Source organism: Pongo abelii, chromosome 19 (assembly GCF_028885655.2).
Source record: "Pongo abelii isolate AG06213 chromosome 19, NHGRI_mPonAbe1-v2.0_pri, whole genome shotgun sequence".
Lineage (NCBI taxonomy): Eukaryota > Metazoa > Chordata > Mammalia > Primates > Hominidae > Pongo > Pongo abelii.
Window position 1 is genome coordinate 79,641,314 of NC_072004.2, and position 21,511 is coordinate 79,662,824.

General features: G+C 40.9%; 1 protein-coding gene across 3 annotated transcripts in view; it reads right to left on the reverse strand.

Moving 5' to 3' along the window:
- Positions 1 to 21,511, reverse strand: part of TEX2 (testis expressed 2) — a 117,787-nt gene that overhangs the window by 41,558 nt on the left and 54,718 nt on the right. For all 3 annotated transcript variants that reach the window (XM_054537257.2, XM_024234934.3, XM_054537256.2), the window contains exons 3-4: positions 5,957 to 6,157; positions 4,619 to 4,949 (exon numbers count right to left, since the gene is read on the reverse strand). In XM_054537257.2, the coding sequence (XP_054393232.2) occupies positions 4,619 to 4,949; positions 5,957 to 6,157 (532 nt within the window). The remainder of the gene's footprint in view (positions 1 to 4,618; positions 4,950 to 5,956; positions 6,158 to 21,511) is intronic.

Below are 21,511 nucleotides of genomic sequence, written 5' to 3' on the forward strand. Positions count from 1 at the left end.
GTAAAGAAATATAGTTGGTAGGTACTAGTCTCTTTTCTCCTGATGATCTTTTAGGAAAAGATCAAATATAGGACCAACACATCCCAAGTAGTGGTGAACTTGTCAGTGCTATCAGGGGTAAATGGAAAGTGGGTAGAGAGCTAATCAATTGTTCATCCACAAGTTCACAGCAATTCCAAAGATGTCATCTTTCATTCGACAAATTATGCATCAAGCACTTTCAAGCACACCATGCCAAAAAGAAGAAGACATAATCCCTGCCCTTGAACTCACGCACCTAAGCAGATAAATCACAATCTTCTGTAACAAGTGTCATAATTGTAGCACAACTAAGTGACTCTCTGGGCAAAAAGAAGGGGGTGACTACCTCTGCCCAAGGGACTGGAGCGGTGCTTACCCTAGCTGACTTTCACAGCAGTGACATCTATGCTGTATCTTGAGGGAATAGTTGCCATTTTCCTGGCCCAGGTGGGGAAGAGTATTCCAGGTAGAGGAAGCAGCATATGCAAAAAGCAGTGACAGGGCACAGTATGTTTGGAGGCCAGTGAGAGATTCAGTGAAGTTCTAAGCATAGTACAGGGGGCAGAGGATAGGAAATGAGGATGGAGAGATTAGCTAGGAACAGACTGCAAAGTGCCTCAAAAGCCAACCTTGGATTTAATATTGACCCTGTTGCGCCAGAGAGGTTTTAAGCATGGGATGTGCCTGATGCTAACAATTTTATTTAGATTTACTCTGATGGCCAGGTGAAATGTAAAGTGGTTAAAATCAAACCAGGCGCGGTGGCTCACGCCTGTAATCTCGGCACTTTGGGAGGCCGAGACAGATGAATCACTTGAGGTCAGGAGTTTGAGACCAGCCTGGCCAACATGGTGAAACCCCATCTCTACTAAAAATACAAAACATTAGCCTGGCATGGTGGCCCATACCTGTAGTCCTAGCTACTGGGGAGGCTGAGGCAGGAGAATCGCTTGAACCTGGGAGGCGGAAGTTGCAGTGAGCCAAGATCACACCACTGCACTCCAGCTTGGGCAACAGAGCAAAGACTCTGTCTCCAAAAAAAAAAAAAAGAAGAAATCAAAAAATCAAATCAAACCATTTACTTGAGAGGCTCCAACCATCAGAATCATAATTCCCCAGAGCCTCACAAAGGGTCATGCAAGCCATTTCTTAATCTAAATTTTAGCCAGATAATTTCCAGCGCTTCAATATTTAATATTTTACACTGCATAACTGTAAAAATACATTTTTGTAACTTTTATTATCCTTATACCATTTTCATGTTTAGCATTATTTTTTTAACTGCTAGGATAAAAGCTACACCAGAAGCATTAAAAAATAAATGTGAACCAATATTACATTTAATATCCTGGATTGGATCCTGGAAGAGAAAAAGGACGTTAGTAGAAAAACCAGTGAAATCCAAATAAAGATTACAGTTTAGTTAAGAGAAAAAAAGATGAAATAAACAGGGCAGCATGATACCAACACTTCAAACCAAACTGATCCCATTGCGACTGAGCCACACTCCATGTAGAGGAGGAAAGGAACCCCCTACGAGGCGTGGCTGGTGCTCACTGCCCACAGAACAGCCTCTTCACATCACCTCACCCTTCCCCTGAGTGGGACAAAGCACAGGAGTCGTCACTGCACTGTGGGTCTCATGGACAACAGCCCCTGATAAGGTCAAGGACCTTCCTGTGCAGAGACCATACTGGAATTCTGCCAAATGACCATGGGGCTTTCCTGCTGTCTCCAGACTCTTATTCCTCCTGGAGGCCTTTCCTGACCTGCAGCCTGGGCACTGCTGGCTGGAAATGCAGAATCTCAGCCCCACCCATGACCTCGAGTCAGAACCTGTATCTTAAGATCCCGTCAAACATTCAAGTCTGAGAAGCACAATCCGTGTTGCTAGAGAAATCTATGATTTTGGTGACAGCATCCCTGAGGGAGAGGACAGGGCAGGTCGTCGAGCAGGAAGACTTTTAACTTCTTGGTACTGACAGATGTACCTGGCCTCAGAGAATCAGACCAGTCAGACACCTTCACGGCTGACCACCTATGTAGTCAGTGATTCAGAGATGGTTTTGAAGAACAGCACAGTGCTCAGCAATTTACCTTGCTACTAGTAAAGTAGCACTTTTGGTGGCTTAAACTTACCATAAATATCTCAATTCATAGCTGTCAAAGGCAACCCAGACTTACAGATATACAAAAAGACATTAGTGGTGTGTAAGCCTTGCTTTAGTGCAAGTGAGTGCACTGAAGGTTTTCCCACATCTCTGACTCTTACCATTATGTTTGTTGTGTGGTGAGTGGAACTTTTGGCAGGATTTCCAAAAATGTGAACTCATTAAAAATAATCAAATGCTTTATTTAAGTCCATGAATAACATGCCTCTTTTGAAGGTGCTCTGGAGGGCCCCTAAGTACCTAAGGTGGTGTTTCCTGGTGGCCCCATAAACCCCCGTGGGTTACCTGATTCTGAGCTTCAGTGCCTAGACCAGTAGACCTTTATATTTCCAGTAGGAATACAATCTAAGCCACATAAACAATTTTAAATTTTCTAGTAGTCACATTTAAAAATGTAAAAAAAGGCTGGGCACAGTGGCTTACGCCTGTAATCCCAGCACTTTGGGAGGCCAAGGTGGGCGGTTCACTTGAGGTTGGGAGTTTGAGATCAGCCTGACCAACATAGTGAAATCCTGTCTCTACTAAAAATACAAAAATTAGCTAAGCATGATGGTGGGCGCCTATAATCCCAGCTACTCAGGAGGCTGAGGCAGGAGAACTGCTTGAACCTGGGAGGCGGAGGTTGCAGTGAGCCAAGATTGTGCCACTATACTCCAGCCTGGGCGACAAAGCTAGACTCCATCTCAAAAAAAAAAAAAAAGAAAAAAGAAAAAAAAGGTAAAAAGAAATAATAAAATTAATTTGAATATATTTTTTGAATATATTTTTAACCCAATATATCTAAAATATTATTTCAACATGTAACCAATGTAAGAAGCTATTAATGAGATATTTTACATTCTTTTATTGGACTAAGACTTTGAAATCCAATGTGCATCTTATACTTAGAGCACATCTCCATCTGGACTGGCCATACTCCAAGTGTTCAAAAGCCACATGGGGCTGGTGGCTACCCTAAGAAGCAGCACAGGTTTAGACCTACCAGGAGAGCTAGGCAGTGCCTGGTGCTGAGGAGTTCTTACCCACTTGAATTTTCTTTTACTCAGCGTTATGGGTTGAATTGTGTCCTCTAAAAAATATGTTAAAGTCCTAACCCCAGTATCTCAGAATGTGACCTTATTTGGAAATAGAGTCATTGTAGATGACATTCATTAAAATAAAGTCATACTAGAAACAGGGTGGGCTCTTAATCCCATATGACTGGTGTCCTTCCAAGAAGACACAGAGCCACTGACAGACAATGCCATGTGATGATAGGCCAGTGTGGAGTGATGCAGCTGTGGGCCAAGTATTGATGGTCACTACTAGAAGCTGCAAACATGCAAGGAGGGATTCTATGCAGAGTCTCACAAGGAGCGTGGCCCTGCTAACACCTTGATTTCAGACTTCCAGCCTCCAGTACTGTGACAGAATACATTTCTGTTGTAAATCACCCAGCTTGTGTTATTTTGTCCCAGCAGCCCTAGGAAATAAATATATCTAGTAATCTCCCCATTCATCTTGATTCTTAAAAGGGACTTCTTGGATCTCAGTGCTGGGATTGGGATGGAATCTGGTGTTGAAGCTGACAGAATGGAAGGTTAGCAAGGGAGTTAGGGCAAAGGCTCAGATTATGTTCCAGGGGAAGGAACCAAAGCACTCTGAAGCAATGTGTGACACTCATGTGACCGGCATAACTCCCGGATCAACACAAATGCCTTGTTAGAGAAAGCCCCAGAGTGACTCCCTCCTAGTCTTTGTTCCAGATCCATGTAAGAAAGCTTTCCCTAATAACACCCACACTGGTCTTGTCCCAATTATTGGTTACACCACACTCATTTTAGCACAGCAATTTGTGAACACCTGACTCATAAGTGCCAGTTTTGCATAACAGGCACAACACCTGAAGGACAGGGGAGCTACTGCTTTTTACTGGTTTTGTGTCTCTTGCAGCTCCAAGCCCAGCCAAAGCTGAGCAAAGAGGTGCTGCATGGTTATCAATGCAAATGAACATGATCTGACCTGAATGGTCAGGAAGTGCAAGGATTCTGCATTCTATGGCAAGCTCAGGCTTGGAGGACATATTGAGGGTCAGGTGCTCGAAAGTACCAGCCTGAAGGATCTCCCTGACTCACCTGCCATCTCAGAACTAGGGTTCTTCTGTTGCTGCTTCTCCCAGGGGAGTCACATTATATACAAATAAAACATAACCAGCAGAGGCTAATAAACATCATCTGCAAATGGATCCATCATTGGTTAAATGATTTGGTACAGAGGGTTGCAGTGTTCAGCCTAGATGGTAAATGAGTCATAAGAACGCACATTAGGTGGCAGACAACCGTCAATTCAGGGTGGGCTTCCTTCCTTCCTTGCTACCTGGCATTCTTTCTCTATTCTCCCTAGTGGCCCTTTAAAAATGCATAAGCATTTAGCACAAACATCATTACCTGGTTTACTTCCAGAGACACCCGATGACTTCTTGATTTCCGACTTTAGCTTAGATGCCAGAATAAATCTCCTAAACCATTCCTCTTTTTCTCGGCCAGTTCTCCCAAAGAGATAGAGTATCTGATCTCGCTGGCTAGATCTTGTTCCCTCCTGAGGGCGGGGTGGCTTCTTAGGGTCCTCGCTTCCCTCAGCTGGCGGCTTCTCTTCTGAAGTTTCCTTATCAGTCTGAGCTTTAGACATAAAGTCATCTTGTTGACCAAGCTCGATACAAATGGGGTACTTTTTATTCCAGATTCGCTTTCGAGCCAAAGTTTTAGGTACAAGATAAATCTACAGAGAAAGAAAAATGATGATTTATATATTAAAGATTGGCTACACTATGCATTAATATTATGCATAGCACAAAGTGCAAACCTTAAAGACTTTTTGACTAAAATGATGAATATGAAATAACTTTTAACACTTGTTCATAACATAAGTACAGAAACTGGAATTTTCAGAAGTGTCTTGTTATTCTTCAAAATCATTCCACAAAGTAGATATTCAATAATTTTGCGAGAGTTATAAATATCCGTAATTTTCAGGTGGCAGTAGCACAATAATAATGTTTAGCTGCTTATCATCAACTACATTTGGCTATCAACTGAATTTAATGACCCTGGACCAAACTTAAGTTGGAAGAAAAAAAAAGATAGTTAAAATCTAGATGGGAAGCTAGAGTCAACCTTGAGTATCAAACTCAAGTTAAGAATAAACTTATATAAAAACTATTTTAAGTACTTCTCTCACTTTGGAGAAATCTAAAAATCATTCAGATGAACTGTAAGAACAGAGAAACAATAGCTTTGTGGAATACATAATTTACATTTCTCACAAAAATAGAAGTATATAATACTTAATCAGAATGTAGTTATTTTGCAAATCTATCATTTTCACATGTACAAAGACTTCAATAGTTAAGTATCCTAGAATCACCACACATAGCCACACAGCTTTTTGTTTGACTGAAATAATTAGCTTTTAAAGTCAGAATTCTGAGTGCACAACACTTGTTCCTCAAGTTGTGGTCTGTGGACCAGCAGCCTGAGTATCATCTGGGAGCTCATAAAAATACAGGCCCGTGGCCCTACCCACAGCTACTGAATCAGAATCTGCATTTAACAAGATGCCCAGGTGATGTGCATAAACTTTAAAGTGTGAGAGGTACTGTCCTAAGGTATACTGATTCTTCAACGACAACAAACCTTTTTAGGGTATAAAAAAATGCAGTTAAGCATCCAAGATCCCACATGCTTTTCATTCATCTAAGCTATCCTTCCAAAATTGCTCAGGCTCACCTTGCTGTCTGAGAGGTCATAGATTTTCTGGCTGATGTAGGTGACCTCTGGCTTGGGTTCATTGTAGCTGGCCCTCCTGGATATATTTTTATTGGGCTTTGAAAGTCTTAAGGTTCCACCCTCAAGTCGAACAAAGACTGAATGTGTCAAAGTCGCATGGTAGGTTTCCGGATCATAGTTGTAAATCTCATTCATCCATCCCTGATGAAGAAAAACTTCCATTAGTAAAATCAGAATAATCGCAAATCTGATTCAGTGTGAAATGATGAACACTGTGGTATTTGGGACACTGAAACCAAACTTGATCATGACACAGATATCAGCTCACCAATGACTACAGGTTGCAAAAAGAAGTGCTTAGCTGGGAGGATAATTGGAACCGAGGAGGTTTTTGATAACCAAAAATCTGGATTTGGAGGAAAAATGGCAATGTTCATTATCCTAAATAAAAGGTTCTTTCTTTTTTTAAAGCTTATAAGCACATCAGGAAACTCAGAAGATTTGTTCATGTGACTGAGCAAGCCTCTCTGCCTGACCTCCTTTGGGGTGATTAATCCTACCCAGTCTGGCCTTCTTAATTAGCTAAACACATGCTCTTCCCAGCCCAGTTGGAATCTTTGAAATTTCAGGTATTAATTCATGTTATCACAGGACTCAGAAAACTACCTCTCCGCTTCTGTTGCACTACAATATGTACCTCATTGCAACCATGCGGTAAAGCAGACGATTGAGAATTAGGCATTAAATAAATTGTAAATATAATCAATAATATACCAAAATTCAAAGATACATAGTAACTTAAATGGGTAAAATTGTGCTCCAGGTCCCCCTGCCAAATTGGACATAAATGATTTTTTGTTATATATCTTGATTTTTTAAAAGAGCAAACATTGAAATGTACGACAAAAAATACATACACAAAAGCCTAATACACTATACACTGTGTTAAAGCTAATCTCATAGCTGTCATCATCATTCATCACTGAACACTTCTCCTGCCTCAAATACTTTTTCAGGTTACGAGTAGCCCAGATCTCACAAAAGAAGTTCTCTGGGGAGTTTTAATTAATATCTTCCTAATCTCCCCAACTTTTAAAAAATACATGTCTTTGTAATGAGCAGAGAGATGCTAAAGATCACTACATGGGAGTTGGGACTGTCATTCTTTTCAGGCAATAGCCATTTCCATGCTAAGTATTTGAGTCTCACACTAAAGTCTTGAATTGAAAGCCTGTGAGAATGAGGACTCCTCAGAATTCTTTTATTTATTCATCCTTTTATTAAAACACGCATTGAATCCATGTGTGAAGTAATGGGTTAGGAGTTGGGACAAAGATTTTTTAAAAGGACAGGATTCTTGATCCAAAGGTGCCTCCAAAAGAGTAAAGAATTAGGTCTTCATTCCCCTATCCTATGACCCCACTGTAGTAAACATAATAGAGACAAGTTGTCACAAAAAGAGCACCTAAGTGTGAAGTGGAAGGAAAAATGGACAAACATATCTCTTTGTCATGGGGGAAAAAGTGTGAAACTTATGAGCCAATTATATGGATTTATATACCTCAGTAGATGTTTTGGCCTGAGCTGGGAGGATCTCTCCCTCCTCGCAAAGAATCACCGGACAGGAGCAGCATCTATTCAACAATATTGAGTGAGCAAGCAGTAGCCATGGGAAGAGGCGTTTGTGAGGAAACAGCAACAATCAGAGCAATGAAAAGAAAAAGATGACAATTACAGATCACAGTGGGGCCTGAAGTGGACTGTATTGTCAGAGCATCCGTTTGGGTGGGTGTATTTTTGCTAAATGTAGAATTAAGTACTTTCTTTGGCTCACAGTTTTTTTTGTCTTTTTCTTTAGTCTGTTCTTATGGCAGATTACATTCATTGACTTTCAGATGTTGAACCAGTCTTACATTCTCAGGATTAAGGATGTATGAGTCATGATGTGCTGAAATTGGGCTGTATCAGCTCACAAGAACGGATTCTATATATCTCTTCCCAACTCCATGTTCAGTGACTTCATGTTGGTAGCTTGCAACTGGCAGTGGTGGGAGTTGCTACATCACGGAAATCAGGGAATAGTCAAATCAAGATTTTTTTTTTTTTTTTGGAGAGCCAGTTTACCAGCATAACACTTTGCTGATATTTTGTTCATTTGTCTCTCTAAGTTCATGAAGGAAAATAGTCTATAGTTTTCTTGCAGTGTTTTTTGGTATTAATGAGCCTCAGAAAATGCAGGTAAGTACATTTGGGAAGTGTTCCCTCTTCTCTATTTTCTGGAAGTTTGTGTAGAATTAATAATATTTCTTCTTTAAAGGTTTGATAGCATTTGCCCATGAAGCCATCTGGGCCTAAAGTTTTCCTTGCAGAAAGGTTCCGAACTATGAATTCAATTTCTTTACTTGCTATTGGACTATTTAGGTTATCTATTTCTTCTTGAGTGAGCTTTGGTTTGTATCTTTCAAAGAGTTTATCTATTTTATCTATGTTGTCCAATTTCTGGGCATAATGTTGTTTACAATATTTCCCTATAATCCTGTGAATATCTGTAGTGTCTATGGTGATGCCCCCTCTTTCAGTCTTGACACTGGTAATTTGTGCTTCTCTCAAATCTTTCTTTTCGTATGTATGTATGCACATATATATGTATATATGTATGTATCTATCATCTATGTATTTGAGACAGGGTCTTTCTCTGTCATCCTGGCTAGACTGCAGTGGCACAATCATAACTTACCGTAACCTCGAACTCCTGGGATCAATTAATCCTCCCACCTCAGCCTCCCAAGTAGCAAGGGCTACAGATATGTGTCACCAGACCAAGCTAATTTTTAAAACAGTTCTTTGTAGAAATGGAGTCTTGCTATGTTGCCCAGGCTGGTCTTGAACTCTTGGTCTCAAGCAATTCTCCCACCTTGGCATCCCAAAGTGCTGGGATTACATGCATGAACTACCACACCCATCCTCTAACAAGCTTTTAATACTATTAATTTCCCTCTAGGCACTGTATTACCTGCAATTTCTGATAGGTTGTATTTTCAGTTTCCTTCAGTTAAAAATATTTTCTATTTTCCCTTATAACTTTAGGCCCACAGGCTGTTTAGAAGTATTTTGTTAATTTCCAAACATTTGAGAAATTTTCAGATATCTTTCTTACAGGTTTTTAGTGTAATTTCATAATAGAGAACAGGCTTTGTATAATTTCAATTCTTTTAAGCTTGTTGTATGATCTATCTTGGTTCCAAGTGCAGTTGAAAAAAATGCATTCTGCTGTTGAGTAGGGTTTTCTATAAATATATTTATTTGTCTTTTTAAGCACAACCATTTTCACTAAAGATCTCCTGACACAGAACACACAGCTTTCTTCTTATCCAATTTGGTTGCAGAAAATATTGTCTTACATATATAACAGGTTTACCAGGGCTAAAGTTCTAAAGGCAACTAGATTAATAAAGAACTTGAAGCAGATATATTAATTTTTCTAAGATACTTCAAGGGTTGTTTATGCTTGCAGAGCTACTAAAACCAGGAAGAATCCATGAAGCGGGGGGAAGTTGGAGCTGATAAGAACTCTATTAGATCAAAACAGCCACTTGCTATCAGTGCCATTTATGAGCCATTTGGCCATACAGTCCCTGGATGCAATTGCTCTTCTTGAATCATTTCGCTCTGAGCATACGTCTGCTGGCTAGAGTAGAGGCTACTTGAGAATATGGATTATGTGTGATACTGCTTTTGTCCATCCTAATACCTAAGCTGAGATGCTCAACATTTATTTAATGACTGTTTTTGAATTATGATAATCGCAATTTGATATAAGATAGACATTACTGCAACAAATCTCCATATAAAATATTTTTCATTATTTCCGGGTACACAGAATTACAGATACATGTAAAAAAGCCAGTAGAATTAACATGATACTGGCACCAAAAGAGAAAAAAAGGATTAACATGATACTGGAATTTTAGACAAAAATCCCTGCATTATGTTTATCAACCACTCACCACCAGACAAGAAGGGCTAAAGGAGAAAAAAAAGACAAGTATTATATTACATGAAACTGTTCTCCAAGAAAAGGACAGTCTCGTATTATATTACATGAAACTGTTCTCCAAGAAAAGGACAGTCTCTGAGAAATAGAGTAAAGTAAGCTGTGGGGATTTTTCCCATTTGAAACTCCTGGGATTGTACAGGTTAATTATCTGATTTATGAATAAGAGAAACTTAGGGATAAAAGGTTGTTTCTCTCCAATTGCTTTCATTTTGTCTTTCCTAAGTCAGAAAATGCAGACTTGTCCAGGGAGGTGCTGTACAATGGAAATATTAATATAATGTGAGCCATAAATGTGAGTCATGAAAATATGTAATTTTATTTTTATTTTATTTTTTTGAGATGGAGTCTTGCTCTGTTGCCCAGGCTGGAGTGCAGTGGCGCGACCTTGGCTCACTGCAACCTGCACCTCCTGGGTTCAAGCGATTCTCCTGCCTCAGCCTCCTGAATAGCTGGGATTACAGGTGTGTGCCACCACACCCGGCTAATTTTCACATTTTTAGTAGAGACGGAGTTTCACCATGTTGGCCAGGCTGGTCTCAAACTCCTGACCTCAAGTGATCCACCCACCTTGGCCTCCCAAAGTGCTGGGATTACAGGCGTGAGCCACCGCGCCTTGCTGAAAATGTGTAATTTTAAATGGTCTAGGAGCCACATTAAGAAAGAAAAAGCAGGTAAAATTAATTTAAACTGTATTTTATTTAAATTCATATCAAAATTATGATTTCAACATGTAATCAATATTAAAAATTATTACTGGTATTTTACATTCTGTTTCATAGTAAGTCTTCAGAATCCAGTGTGTACTTTACGCTTAGAACACATCTTGATTTCAACTAGCTACACTTCAAGGGCTCAACAGCCACATAGGGCTCAGGACTAGTATATAAGAGACAGTACAGGGCCAGTTCTTGGGTTCAAGCTTTTTAGCCCTAGACCCTTGGCTCAACTATGAATAGAATGGGCAAAGCCTTCCTTTCTCTTCTTGTGCGTGCTTTCAACACACTCAGTCTTAGTGATAAGAGACAGTCATTCAGTACATGGCAGTTTTCTGCCATTTTATTAGATGCTTTGTATAATTAAATGAGAGAAGATAATCTAAGTAATCACCTAATGAAATCGTCTATTGTAGAAATTCAAAATCCCTTTTAAAAGTTAACCTGCAATATTAAAAACTCACAAATATTAATAAGAGTATTCTATGTAGAAGGCTTCTGAAAAACTCAGTTCTATAGGAAAATTAAGATACTCAATTAATAGACAAACATATCAATTTTTTTAGCTTATTCCTTTGATTTTTAGATTTAGAAAACAAAACAAGACATACAGGCATGTGTGTTGAGATACAAATACATCAGCTCATCTGTTCACAGGTCAGTTTCAGGTGCTGAGCTGTTACTCTGCCCCAGTCTAACCAACTGCTGCTCAATTATTATTCCTAGGAAAATTCCTGTCCCTGGATAACAAGAGCAACCATTTCCACAGTGCTTCAGGGATTCGGTTTTTAGCCACAAAGCCAGGCATTCAACCCAGCAACCTGAGCTACCACCTTAGCTGAAGAACAGCCACTGTGGAGTTCTTGCTGGCTGCAGCCTGTGTGCTCACACATGGGCACAGTTCTGAGATGAGTATGCAATTACCTTCTTTGCTGACAGCTCTGACAGATAAAGGTCATCCTCTACCACTTGCCAAATTCAGGAATCCCAGAACAACCTGATTCAGAGGAATATGAAAGAGAGAAGGGAGTTTCAAGTCCTACCTACACAGTTCAAAAGCACAAAACCTTACCTGCTGCACTGCAAGAGGCAGAGGTGAGAGGCAAGAAGTAGGTAGGCATAGAAAGAGAATCTAGGAGATGCTTTCCTTCTCTTGCGAAAGCCTGGAGGGGACCCAAATTCCTTTATTCTGCTTGGGCTTGGCTTGGCCCTTCTTCTCCCTACCCCCATCTTTTCAGAATCACCAGCTGCTGTGGTTTCTCCTTCCCTTTTATCTTCAAATTTCCTCCTTCCTGAACTACCATGTTCCTATCTTTGTGTTACAGATTCATTAGATGCTAAAGTCCACAGCTGCTAACAAACAAATAAACACAGCACACAAATCAGGATTTGAATTACACATTTATTGTGAACAATCATTTGTTAGCCTAAGTGAGACCGTACACTGATCATATCCAATTACACAAAAGACTGCTGGTCAAAACACATGCACTGAAACCAACTCACCTACCTTAGCAGAAGTACTGGGAATCTGACAGACCTGGGTTCCAATCATGCCTGCACCACTTACCTCCTGCCAAGGTAGGTGATGCTTATCCCTCAGACACTTGCTTTGCTCACGTGTAAAAGGGTCCAGGTGGCTTACTGCCCAGTTTCATGCCTCCCTGGCCCCTACACCTCACCCTCTGCTCAAGCCGTAATGATTTCTCTCCTACTGACAGTTTATTAAGGTACAATTTGTTTAGAGTTTATAAAGAAATCATAAGCATATGGTTTTCTAAACACTAATATTACTATTCATAATAATAGCTGACATTTAAGCTCTCCTTATGGCCCAGGTACCCCAGATGCATTATCTCCTGTATTTCTGTCAATTCCCTACGATTTTACAGGTAAGAAAAGTGGTGAGAGAGGGGATGTGATTTGCCCTCCAATGTCTACAGAGTGGCAAATCTGGGACTCAAATCAAGTGTTCCTGACTCCAAGGTGTGGGATGCTATCTCAGCTCCACGGCATGGCCCCACCTGCAGTCTGGCTTGTGCCTAGTCACCCCTCAGGTCATGGCAAAGACGACACTTCTCCTAGGAAGCCTCCCTCCTCACCTAGGCTCAGTTCTCTGGTACTCTCCCATCACTGTATCTGTTAACTGCCTGGTTTACTAAACTGAGTTATAAACTCCACAAGAGCAGGGATCATCATGTCTGCCAACCACAACTGTAACAAATGTTTGTTGACTGAATACATGAGGGAAGCCTAATTCAGAGGTGGCTGTGAGGATTAAATGAAATCTATGGGAAGCAGGAGTAAGCAGGAAGGCTGGCGAGCCCCTCACAGACTGTAAGTACAGTGCTAGCTGCGTGAGACGAACAAGCAAAGGAAGAAGCTGATGCCCTAATAAGTGCAAGGAGCTGTAGAGGTTACTTAGAAGACTTGGTCACTCTTCTCAAAAAGAAAAACCAAAGTAAAAATGCACAAAATAGCACAGAACAAGAAAATAACCCCAGAAACCAAAGATTTTCAGGACAGAAATCGGATGAGCTAAGTCTTTTCTAGAGCAGAGGGGTATTGTGACTGGAGCCCATGTTTCCTGCTCCCTACCTAAAGCTCTTTCCAGAACACTACAGGCTTTGACAGGAAATCTTGAGAGGATCACAGGAGTTGCTACTTGACCCCCTTGTCAGGAACCAGGTTGCAGACTGGCCTTAGGGAGGCTCAGGACAAGAGGCTGAGGCACAACTTTCCTCCAAGCCTCCCTAATTCTGCCCCCTCACACTCCTATTGACCTGAAACCAGGTTGCTCTTGCAGAAAGCAATTTCCCAGTGCAAACCTAAATCACCTTTTGATACCATTAATCAGCCATTTCCCCCCACCAGGATCTGACCAAGTCCCTGGATTAAGCTGCAAATGAAATTTCCAGATTTCAGCAATTGTCGAATCTTGAGAGAAGCACAGCAATTCCAAGGTCTTCACCCTGTTCTCCATATAGTGCCTAACTATCCACTGCTCAGCTGTTCTAAAATTCTTAACCCTGAATTTCTTACCAAGTAAAGTATTCATCCAACCTTGTTATGAGACATGGGAATGGGAATAGAGAGATATGACATATAGATAGCAACATTCCATTTCAACAGCTCAACCGAAAACACTCAGAGATGCTCTCAACCCACACTAAAGCGACTCAGACAAGCTTTGTTTCTTTCTGAAGCTGGAGCTGTTAAAATGGACACAGTGCACCCCGCTGGGGACAATGACCCAGTCAGCCAGGCTGCAGCTGTCTGGCCCACAGACTGGTCCTGTGATGGCATTTGTAAAAGGTCAGGGGTTTCTCTCAATTCTCTGCTGGATTTAGAAGCCACGTATGGCTGAAAGTACAAAACCACAATCTATAAAGGGGCCATTTAGTATTTTAAAAGATTAAAAGCTACAATTAACCTTTTGCAAAATAGCAAAGTCTGGAAGAACTACTACCGTGCTTTCAGTTACAGTGCCAATCAGAAGTTCAAGGCCAATGCTCTATTGCTCAGCTTGATGCTGAGCTGACCAGAGAAAAGTGCCAGCCCTATAGCCCGAGGAAGTGATGAGAATTCAGGCACTGCGTGCCTGGCTGACAGCAGTAACAATGCAGCATGTTTTCACCCTGCTGACATGTGGCTGTGCTGGCATTTCAGTCCACCTGTCATTCAGATCCCTGTATCATTCCTTCATCAAGTGTATCAGGGAAGGAGCAAATCCTATACACAAGCATAGAGCCAGGGCCTGAGGCCACTCCTGTTGAAAACCATCTCTGAAGCACATAAAAAGGTAATTACTCTCTGTCTCCAAAACTAAAACATTAGCAGGATTTTGTCTTTACCAGGCCTAAACCTTTTTTGATGTATTAATGGTTTAGAACTGGCGTCATCGGTATCATAAACACGGCATCATAGATCATGGAGTTTGAGAATATGGCAGGGGCGGGACTGTCTAATAAACTTTATAGGTCCTGAGATACAAATTTGATTTTACCCATGAAAGACAAGCAGACCTACAGACATCCAGAATTCATACTATAAATGATAGTCTTAAGCAGAGAGTCAACATTCAAAATAAATGCTGCTCAAAGACACTATAAAGAACATTAAAAAAAGAAAAGAAAGAAAGCCCATTAGGGGAGGGAAGCGCCATTAATACCGTCCACATCCTCCAACTGCCTGCTTCAAGGTCACCTTCCCAGCAATGACACTAGAAGCACCGGAGTCGAGGCTAAAGCCACAGCTTTATCCTGCTCTCCTATCCTCCAGTGCAGAATCTCCCAAACTCAGGTGGCCACAGAACATTTTTGAAATTATAATGCACTGACAGACGGTAATAGAATAGGAGATAATGTGGATTCAAATTAGAAAGGTAAAATGATCTCAGATGAACCACTGAAATGACCAAGGTCTGAGTTACGTTAATACATGATAAACATTAAATCATATTAACAAGGGTTAAAATTGTAAGATAAATAGATCAGCAAGCAAATAAATTAGCAGCCTCTGTCACTTTTCAGATCACGCATTCTATCAAACAACTTTTTGGGTATGTACAAATATATACCTTTACTTATAAGTTATACACATGTTCCAATATATACAGCTTTTATATAAAGTACAGAATAGAAATAAAGAGCAAAACATGAAATAATTATCCTTTTGATACTTTTTAGTTTTTCCAGTATGACAACTTTGTACTATCTTCAGCTGACACCTTAAGGCACAATACATACACTCAAGGTGAGGATCACTGGTGATGATTCTGAGTGTAAATCTGTATTTCAGAGTCTTACTGATAATTTCCAAGGTTTTCGGCCAAAACTCAATATATGGTCATCTGTATGTCAAATATCAGCAAGGCTTATTTACTTTCTCAGCTAGAAAGAGCAAAGACTGATACAGACAGAAACTTTACTATTTTCTTCTTCTGCAACCCATTTGAACACCACTGGAAGAAGCAATGGAGTGAAAACAGTGAGTCAACAACTACGGCCTGGGCACCCACACAAAAACACGCTCATGCCCTAGAACCATCTTGCTGGCAAACTCATCTTTGGAGTACAGCAAACCTCTTCTTAATGGCTAATTATTGAACAATAATTACAATAAGAATCTTCGATGTTTTTGGTACTTTTCCTACAGAGTTCAGGAGGCATTTTCAGGATGCTAGAAACTGTACTTATATATAGGTAACCAGAATTACAATTCAGCCATGCCATAAGTTAATGAATTGAGTGAAAAACTGGCAAAATGTTGACAATTGTTGAAATTAGGTGTCAGGCACATGGGGGGTTCATTTTACTATTGCCTCTACTTTTGTCTGTATTTAATATTTTCATCAATAAATAGTTTAAAAATGAAAGTTCAAAAAAGTCATTTTGGGACTACCTGACATCCTTAACCATATTGTTCCTATGGAATTCAGGAAGCATGTTCCACACAGCTGCCTCTCCAACTTCAACACAAGGGGTACCTTCTAGTAAGTGAGGGCTGCCTGCATCAAAACATCTCACCGATTAGCCGGGAGCGGTGGTGCGCACATGTAATCCCAGCTACTCTGGAGGCTGAGGCAGGAGAACTGCTTGAACCCAGGAGGCAGAGGTTGCAGTGAGCCAAGATCATGCCACTGCACTCTAGCCTGAGCGACAGAGCAAAGCAAAACAAACAAACAAACATCTCACCTGAAAACTATTCTACAACAAGGGGCACTGGGAAATAGCCATGTTTATAAAAACCATACATAAAAACTCAGGTAACCCATTATAGGGGCAGGATATTTTCAGTAAAGTATAATGTAGAAAGAAATGCACTCACATTTCTTGTCCTTATTCTAAGTTATAAGAGACCAACAAAAAGCAATCCAAGTCTCTTTGGGCTGCATGTAATGGCCATTTTCTCCTAAAGACTTGCTTACTCTAATTTCTTGAAAGAATTTCAAGAAATTGAGATTAAATTTACAAATTGGAATTTCTTCTCAAAATTGATCATGTCCTCCCCCCAAAATTATTGTTTTATATATCAAAACCAAAGCCTATATTCAGGGAACCTATTTTTAAAACCTATCCCTCTTATTAAATATCTACATGTGACACAATCTAAAGAAAAAAAAGTTCTCCAAAATCCATTTCTATTAGTTTCTGCAATGGCCTAAATATAATTTTAGTCAAACTTGCAGGCCGTATCTTTAAAAAAGAGACGGATTATCACTCTGGAAACCAATATGCTACTGCTGTGTTCTGCTGGTGGTTTATAAATCTGAGATAAAGAATTTGCTCATGAATATAATTCAAAATTGCATCTGAGTCATATACTCAAACATAAATCCAAGACCCTTATGGGAAATCTTCTGGAAGCTTTTCATTGTAAACATGTAGAAAGTTAGTGTGCAACAGGAATGGCTCTGAATTAAAAATAATCCTGGGCAAGGGACCATCTGATTTGGCTAAGCAAACATGCCAAGTGCAGTTTGCTGACTCTAAATGCCCCATTTTCCCCATGCCCAAACCCACCCTTTCCCAAGGTCCCCAGCTTAGGGCATCTAGACAGTCACCCAACATAAGAACTCCAGAAGGCTACCACACAGGGGGTGTCACTACAGGGATGCCCTTGGTCTGTGGCACACACAAGGCTCTCTGCCTTGAGCTAACCTGCCCAGCCCACCATGCTCTAAAGTCCTATGAGCTTCTTCTCACATTTTGGTATTGGCCTTTGCTTTCACACATTCACATGCCACTTCCTGTTGAATGCCTGTAGCAACCTTTCTCCTATTTGCTGCTTCTCATCAGCTATGAACTCCAACATACTAAGAACAGGCAAGCTTTGGAGGAGGTCCTAAGAATTCTTCTGTGGACTTTGTGACAGCTCTTTGGCCACATAGAGGTCTTACTTTTTTTTTTTTTTTTTTTTTTTTGAGACGGAGTTTCCTTCTTGTTGCCCAGGCAACAAGAGTACAGTGGTGCGATCTCAGCTCCACCTCCCAGGTTCAAGCAATTCTCCTGCCTCAGCCTCCCAAGTAGCTAAGATTACAGGCATGCCCCACCACACCCGGCTAATTTTGTATTTTTAGCAGAAAAGGGGGTTCCACCATGTTGGCCAGGCTGGTCTTGAACTCCTGACCTCACATGATCCACCCACCTTGGCCTCCTAAAGTGCTGGGATTACAGGCGTGAGCCACCATACCCGGCCTCTTTTTTACTTATATTCTAGACAGTACAGCTGCTGATCAAATGGGTTCAGAGGAGGAGATGGCAGAGTACCATAGGGCCGAGACAACCACACAACAGTCTTTGAGATTAGCTACTACTTGGCTGCAAATTGGTCTTTTTGGTTTGTCATCCCATAAATGCATCACTGCTGCAGCATCATATATAAATACATATATCTGCAGTGAGGACCCTGATAAAGTACACAAAAGCTTTCCTTTTCTCCATTCTTTCCTCATCATGTGAAGTTACACAGAAGAAAAACTGCAATGCTCCTTGAACTGTTCATGGAACCAGTAAAGGAGCAAGACTCTTAGTCCAGTCTGGCTGCAAGCAGTTCCTGGACCCATCAGTGAGAACTTATATGGCTCAGAGGTTCAAAACCACATGGTCTCCTAAAACAGTCCCTGAGCACCCAGCTCGCTGCCTGACTGGTTCACAGCTCATATATGGAGTCCTCTTAGGGCATAAAGTATGCAGGATCTCGGTCCAGGGCTGGGCCTGTCTTAGAGATCTTGGTCGCAGGCAGGTATTATAGTCTTCCATATTGGTGAGCTTTTTAAAAAGGCTTCCTTCCGTACCTTCCCTCAAGAACTGCAACATCTTCTGTAAATACCAACTAAATTGGATCAGATGTACACAAAATAATTCAAACCAGTTCACTTATCCCCTGAAATCAAACATTTTCAAGAAGTGGCTCTTTTGGCTTGCCCTAGAAACAAGTTCACAGGACTGTTTTATAAAGAAACCAAGGCCTATCTCCTACATCACTTTAAAGCCATCAACCTGGAGGCAGAGTGGAAATCTGGAACTCATCACTGCCCATTTCTCCAATCCTCCACTTAGTATTTGCCTTTTTTTTTTTTCTTTTTTTTTGAGATGGAGTCTCGCTCTGTTACTCAGGCTGGAGGGCAGTGGTGCGATCGCAGCTCACTGCAAGCTCTGCCTCCTAGGTTCACGCCATTCTCCCGCCTCAGCCTCACGACTAGCTGGGACTACAGGCACCCGCCACCACGCCCGGCTAATTTTTTGTATTTTTAGTAGAGACAGGATTTCACTGTGTTAGCCAGGATGGTCTCGATCTCCTGACCTCGTGATCCGCCCGCCTCAGCCTCCCAAAGTACTGGGATTACAGGTGTGAGCCACCGCGCCCGGCCAGTATTTGCCTTTCTACTACTCCCTTTGCATTCAGGAGGGCAGCACTGCGTGAGCACTGGTCACAGGACAGCAGACTTGTCACCAGTCGATTTCTAAGCAACAAATGTCAAGCTTCAAATCCTGTTAAAGATGGACTGTCTTGGCTTGTCCACTTTCAGAAAAAAAGCTTAGGAAAAGCTTTACTGGCTTTTTTTTTTTTTAAGACAGGGTCACACTCTATTGCCCAGGCTGGAGTGCAGTGGCATGATCATGGCTCAGTGCAGCCTTGACCCCCTGAGCTCAAGCGATCTTCCTGCCTCAGCCTCTCGAGTGGCTGGGACTGCAGGCTGCACCACCACACCTCGCTTTTTAAACAAAACTTTTATAGAGATGGTGGTCCCACTATGTTGCCCAGGCTGGTCTTGAACTCCTGGCCTCAAGCAATCCTCTGCCTTGGCCTTCCAAAGTGCTGGGATTACAGGCGTGAGCCACCACGCCCAACCAAAAGCTTTACTTTTTAGTAATTATTTTCATTTTCTTGAAAGATCACTCCCATCAAACCCTATTTTTTTTTTAAAGCAAGCATCAAGGATTTATTTTATTTTTTTTAGAGACAGAGTCTCATTCTGTCACCCAGGCTGGAGTGCAGTGGTGTTATCATGGCTCACTGCAGCTTCAAACTCCTGGACTCAAGTGATCCTCCCACCTCACCCGCCTGAGTAGCTGGGACCACATGCATGCACCACCATACCTGGCTAATTATTTTAAATTTTTTGCAGAGATGGGATTTTGCTATGTTGCCCAGGCTGGTCTCAAACTCCTGGCTTCAGGTGATCCTTCTGCCTCAGCCTCCCAAAGCTCTGGGATTACAGATGTGGGCCACCATGCCCAGCTAGGGATTTCTTTTAAAAAGCAACATCACTAGGAGATGACAGGGTCAATACCAACTCACTGCTCAAATTTTCCGATAAAATCTCACTCCTTCATTCATCTACCCATCCATTCAGCCAACAATTACCTATCACATACCTAATACGTGGCAGGTGCTGAGGATACAAGATGAACAAGATGGACAGGGCCTATGCATTCATGAAGCTTATGGAATATTAGGGAAGACAGGTAACAATAAACTTGGGTCCTAAAGTTAATGTCAACGCTGCTAAATGTTTTAAAGTACCATAGTTTAAAAATGTTTCCCAAGAATATAATCTCCCATTCAGTAAAATTAACTAAGTCCAAAGAACATTTGCATTTGAAATTAGCTGGTAACAGACAGCATATCCTTCTAATTCATAGTAGTGTCCCTTTTCTAAATAGAGAATGCATTCAGCCCAGTTTCTAAAAACAACACTGCATACCCAACAAAAGACTTCAGGCTAAAATATACTTTTCCTCTTTAGTAATGAAACCATTCTAAACAAGTTAAGGCTAAGAATGAAAAAAGAATTACCAAAGTGATCAGAGTTTCCCAAACAGCAATAAGGAAGAATAAATGCTTAGTCTATGACAATTTGCTTGGATTAGGGGTGTCAGTCTATGAAAGCATTAAAGTACTTGTTCTCTACAAGGAAAATTCAAATACTTTTACTCCAGCCACTGTGAGCAAAACACCTTCCTTAAAAGAAAACACTGTCCTACAAGGCTCTACCACTCACTAGCTGTGTGACCTTGGGCAATAACTTAACTTCTGTGGGCCTCCATCTGCATGAGCACATATACGCTAACTGAATAGGGTTGTGACGAGGATTGAATGAGATAATACACCCAACACTTAGCCCACTGCAGTGCTCAGCATCATAGTGTTGCCTTTATTCTTCCAGTGATTGGATCAAAGCAACCAGGCTGTGCCATAACATTAAAATCCCATTCCATCAGCACCCTGTGTAGTTAGTAAACTCGACATATTGCAGTGATTGGATTGACACTAAATAATTTACATGTGAGAAGAAGGTAGGAAAAAAAACACTAAAGATTGACTGGATTAAAATTAAAATCTTCCTAAGACAAGTCAGTGCTCAAACCAGTTTAAACTGAATGCCACAGTCAGTCATTAGGTACTGGAGTTAATACAAGCGCAATTTTTCCTTGCTAAAGTTAGCACTAACTTACTTGGAGAGCGTGTACTTCAGGTAGTTACTGCATCACCCTATCAAAAAAAGCTTAGCAACCACGCATGAGTCATTTTTGCTCCACTTCATTTATTAACGCTAAGCTTAAGGGTGTCACGTCCACAAGACTCAACATCAGCTTCTCTTAAAGAAGAAAGTGTCATAACATATTGCCATGTGAAAGAAAGAAAAAAGGTCAGATTGCAAAATATATGATCCTATTAAATCAAAACAAAATGAGTGGGTGAGTATGCATGTATGTGATGTATATCTTCATATGCAGAAATTTTAAAAACCCAAAAAACTAGGATATATACCAAATC